General features: G+C 52.2%; 1 protein-coding gene across 1 annotated transcript; it reads right to left on the bottom strand.

The window, feature by feature from the left end:
• Window positions 1-226: 226 nt before the first annotated feature.
• Window positions 227-3635, bottom strand: LOC144708350 (protein ETHYLENE-INSENSITIVE 3-like 1a). The gene is made up of 3 exons (XM_078581607.1): window positions 3317-3635; window positions 539-2380; window positions 227-408 (listed from the first exon to the last, which is right to left on the bottom strand). Exon 2 carries the CDS (start codon window positions 2322-2324, stop codon window positions 558-560), a length of 1767 nt encoding a protein of 588 aa, XP_078437733.1. The 5' UTR covers window positions 2325-2380; window positions 3317-3635; the 3' UTR covers window positions 227-408; window positions 539-557.
• Between the last annotated feature and the right edge of the window lie 1475 nt (window positions 3636-5110).

Below are 5110 nucleotides of genomic sequence, written 5' to 3'. Positions count from 1 at the left end.
CACATCATTCTCAATGATGAAGCATATACACGATAATCATTCATAGTCAACGGTAAATGCAGAGTATATGATCATCAAGTTAGGCAATTATAATGAACTTGCGTCAATATTCTTGACGATGTATCAATCTTTATCTGTCTTTCTTTCATCTCTCACTCGTAAAGGTATACCTTTCTCTCAATGTAAGTGGTGGCCGAGGAGATGGAAGTGGGAAAAAACAGGCGAATAGGATAAAGGATAAGTCATATTAGATGAGAACAAGCAGTCTGAATTACAACACAAAGTATGACCAAACAATATATAGGTATTTATTTCCATTCATATGAGATGGGGCAGCCAAATTCAAAGACAGCCCATTTCGACACAGACCATGGAGCAGATCAGAGGCGGACGCATGCGGTCAGAAACCTGTCAACTTAAGTTAGCGGCTCCTCCAACCGATCGACCTCTTCCAGCAAAGAGAGGGAAGAAACAGTTGGGCAGCCTTTCCCAATCGAACGACCAGAAAAACACAGTAAGAGCATGACGAGATCGGTACCTTGTTCTAGATAGATCAGTCAGAAGGGCCAATTGGAGGCGCTATGCTTGGGCACCGAGTCCCCGCCGCCGATTCGCTGTAGCCCACCGTACTCAACCCCGGAGAACCCCACCGAGTTGTATCGGCCAAAGTCCCCGCCATGCCCAGAACCGTGGTGGTTCTGGAAGGCGACCTGGAAGCCCATCTCGTCGTTTAGAAAGGGGTTCTCGTGGCCGCCCCCCACCCTCGGAGAGTCGTCAAGAACGGCCACCGCGCCGATACTCATGGCCTGCCTGAAGAAGTCGTCCATCTGGACCCTCTGCGGCTCGTCGTCCGGATGGCGCTTCCCCGGGTTGACGTTATTATCGTAAAAAGACAAGAGCTCGTTGATAGTCTTCTGCCCTTCCCCGGGTATCCCCAGAGAAGCGATATCCAGGAAGTGGCTGGGCTTCGCCTGGCTTACCGGCGTTGAGTAGTTGCACTGCGGTTTGTCCTCGCGGAAGCCGCGCGAGGAGAAGCCGCTGCCCCTGTACTCGCAAGCAAACTGGTGACTATTCCTCGCGTTCTTGTCCGCGAACCCTAGACGGGGGTCATGGTGCGGGCACTGCCCGTTCTCGCATGTGAATGCCAAGTGCCCGAGTATGGGTTCAAGGGCCGCCCCGGCGGGCCTCTTCTGGATGAACTCCACCACGCCCGCTTCTTCCTTGACGAGCTTGCTGTCGGCCATGGCCGCGTCGTCGAAGCCGTCGACGTCGTACTCGTTGCCGCTGCCGTAGGAGAAGGTGACGCTGGTCGCCCCACCGACGGAGGGCTGAGGGCAAGTTTCAGGGTGCAACTGCCTCGCGAGAGCCTCCTCCTGAGAGATAACCGCGGACCAGGTCTGGTTCTCTTTGGCCGTCATCTTGTCCTGCAGGCACTTGGACTGCCTGACCAGCTTCCTTATCTTGTTCACGTCGGGGGACATGTGCTTGATGACGGCCGTCAAGACGCTAACTTTCCACGCCTTCTTGAGGTCGTGGGGCTTCTTATAAGGCGGGGGGCCCTGCTCCGGCGATATACCCAGCTGCGGCCACCACTCCTCCTTCCCCGTCGGCCACCACGGCGGCGGAACGCCCTTCTCTAGAGGGAATCGCCGCTGGGGAGGGTCGCAGTGCTGCATGAGCGCGGACAATAACGAGCCCAAGGTCGTGTCTTGGAGCTCCTGCAGAGTCCGGGGGGTGGAAATATCGGAGGATAGCTCGCTGTTGCTCCCCGGCAAGGCGTTGTCGGCCTGGTACTTGGCTATGGCGGCCGGGCCGTTCCTGTCGAAGCGGACCTTCTCCTTCCACCAGCCGCGGAGGTTGTCGGAGGCGCCGCTCACGGGCTTCCCTTTCTCGGGGATAATCCCGTAGACGAAGCCTTGGGCTTTGCAGACTTCCATCATCTTGAGCATGTACTTGAGGATGCCGTCTTGCGCGCGAGACATCTTCTTCCTGCGCGCTTGCTCTTGAGACTGCCGCTGCTTGGCAGCGTCGCCGAGATCGCGGCTTTTGCTCTGCTGCTGCTCTTTGAGGCGCTTCAAGCGTAGCCTGTCTCGCCACATCCTCCTCTCTAGTTCGTCCACGTCGATGTCCTCTTCGCTGTCGTCGTCGTCGTCTTCGGCGAGGCCGTCGTTGAGGTTGTCCTCGGCGGCGGCGGCGCCGGCGAACTCCGCCGGAAGCGCCGCCGTGGACATGAACTGAAGGTTGTCCGCGCTGGCGGAGCACGGAAGGGACCAGAACTCGAAGGAGCCGGGGAAGGCGGCGTCGTCCGCCATGACGGCTGCCATCACGGAGGGTTTTTGCGAGTTTCCGGGGGAGTCCTCGTCAACTCAGCTCTATCCACCTGCGCGTGAAAAGAAAACGACATTAAAATTCGTTCGATGATCGATCTCACAGATCTCCACTCAGAAATTTACTGCTCGTCCTTATTTTCCTGTCTTGCTCTCTCATAAATTCCTTTTTTTTTTGGCAGAAGCCCTAGGACAGACTACAATTCGCGAGAATACGACAAACCCACCGCTGCAGGGATAGAACAGGATATCGTTTTTGTCTGCCATGGAGAGGAGGGAAAGAAAAGTCGTAGAAATCAGAGAAGATCTAAGATGATCGATCGCGAATCGAACGCCAAAAAGAGGATAAAATTACTGATCAATAAGGCCTTGCGAGAACCTTCCGGGAAAACAAGAAAATAGAAAACACTGATTGAGAAGGGCAATCAGTAACATCGTATCAGCCGATCTATTCCAGATTACCCAGACTTAGCGGTCCCCAAGAGAACTGAGGATTAGCGATTCAAATCGGATTCGCTAGCGGCGAAACTGAAGGCAAATGAATTTGCCTACAAGGAAATTGACGTTTAAGTCACACTTTTCTGCGTAAGAGATGACAAGAGAATGAAAGATCGCCACCCCAAAAGAATAGACCATAATCAAATAAAAAGGGGTCGATGAAAATTTCGATTTTTGAGGATTCACTCGCTTCCCTAGTCGATACCAATCAAATGATCGGAGGACAGTGTCGAAGGACAAAAGCGAATCGAACGGTGATGGGGTTGAAAATGGAAAAAGCCATGAAAACTACTCGAGAATCAAGCAGAGAAGTGCACGCCGCTGAAGCAATCCGCCGCGTCGTGGATCAAGGAAAAAGAGGGGAAATTGGACCAAATAAAAGACGGGGGCCAGCAAGTTTATTGCCAGAAAAGGCAGGTGAGTAACGGAGGATCCATCCGAAAGAGGCCCAATTGGCAACATATTTGCAGTTTTAAGGATGGAATACTCACCAAATAGGCAAAAGGGAGCGCCGGCGATCCTAAATGGTAACAGAATCAAGCTCAAGGGACGCCCTTTCTTTCCTCTCCTGGATTTTCCACTAGTTTCAACGCGATCTTGGGCAATCGGAGATAAGAATAGGACGAGAAGCGCAAGCCAGGGGAGATTAGAATGAACTGTCTAGATAAAGAGAGGGGACAAAGTCGGAGGGGATGGAGAATGAATGAAGAAGAAGTGGGGAGTTGCGGAGGAAAAGGACGAGGGGGCCCGTAGATATGAGGTGAGGAGAGAAGGAGAGAAGAGAAGGGAGGAGAGGAGACCTCCCTATGTCTCCTCCTTTCGCTTTCACTCTCCCCCGACTACTTTATTCGCCGCAATCAGCACCACAAGGCGGCATCAGGTAAAGACTGCGGTAACAGTCTTCTCAATACCATTCTCGTCGGTAGTCCGTAGATTTCACTCCGGAGGGAACGGGGAACGTTTCTCTCATTTTCTCCTACACAGAGTTAATTATCCATCGTCATTAATGCGCCCATGACTCGAGCTTTAAAGAGATAATCCTCTTCCTGGGTATTAACATGACATCAAGGATGACGTAATTTCGGAGAGCTTATGTCCACAATCTCGCTACGTAAGGCTGAGGAACGCAAAAACCTACAAAACAGGTCTTAACAAGTGGTTCGCGGCCGCAGAAAATATCTGGACTCCGACGGCGACACTTCCCATGGACGCCGGCACCACTCTGACCTCTCCATTTTTGCCTTCATTCTTCTCGCTCTTCTCGGTAGAGGTTGACGACGATGAATCTCCCTCGCCCTTCTTTTGCGGAGTCTCGCTTGGATCCGCCGAACCATTCGCGTAACTCGCGCCGTTTCTCCGTCTTGTCTCTCCTTGCATCCAACTTAGCTCAATTTTTCGAAGAGAATGATTGTATTTTAAGGTGCGATTACTTGCCGTTTCTTCATCTGATCGTACATACAGGCATGGCGGATTAAACCATCCTGAATTCATTGGACACGCGAAACGTTCCCCGTTCCACGGATAATCTGAACGCGGGTGGATTAAACTAGGCGGGTGTAAGTATGAGACTATCCTCTCTTCTCTTCCACGGATAATCCAAAGACCCTGTAAATTTCGTTCATCTCTTCATTTAGGGAACGAGAATCGCAAAAAATATGCATGAATTGCGATGAATTCATTGGACAAACTAGGCAGAATGCAAGAATAAGAGTATTCTCTTCTCTTCCAGGGATAATCCCAGGAGACGTTAAATTCATCCTTATCTCCAGTCGCCGTTGTTGAACCCTTCTTCTGCCGTCTTTCTCGCCGAGCAGACCTACGTTCTAGGCCTTTTAATCTCTTTCGCTCTTTCCATCGGCGGGCTTTTTGTTCTCTCGGCAAGGCCTTAATTGCATCTCAACTTCAGCAAAAGCGCGATGAGCATGGTGCTGAGAAGACGACGAAGTATCGCGTCAATGCATTGACCTTGCTTAGACGTTGAAGTACGCTGCAGCGACACCTGCCCGACACCATACGTCGGCCAGCGAGTGCGCCTGACCCAATTATGGCCTGCCGCCCGCGGAGACGCCGCCTCTGCCACTCACCTCTCCAACCTGCCAGCCGTAGGATTGAGATCCGAGGGCGGAGAGCGGCTTCTTTCTCGACATGGCAAGATAAGGGGCTCGTCCTTGTCGCAGATTCGTAGAAGTTAATTTGGGGAGTCTTAGAGGGAAGGGCGACTACGAGAGCCTCAAAGTCCTCTCGGCGGCGAGATATGGAAGATCTGTTCTGAACGCGTAAATCTG

The sequence above is a fragment of the Wolffia australiana genome, chromosome 1, assembly GCF_029677425.1.
Source record: "Wolffia australiana isolate 7733 chromosome 1, ASM2967742v1".
In the NCBI taxonomy this organism is placed as follows: domain Eukaryota; kingdom Viridiplantae; phylum Streptophyta; class Magnoliopsida; order Alismatales; family Araceae; genus Wolffia; species Wolffia australiana.
This window is presented reverse-complemented; position numbering and strand designations above follow the sequence as displayed.

Coding starts and splice junctions, on each gene's coding strand:
- LOC144708350 (XM_078581607.1), bottom strand. CDS start 2,324: ATGGCAGCCGTCATGGCGGACGACGCCGCCTTCCCCGGCTCCTTCGAG.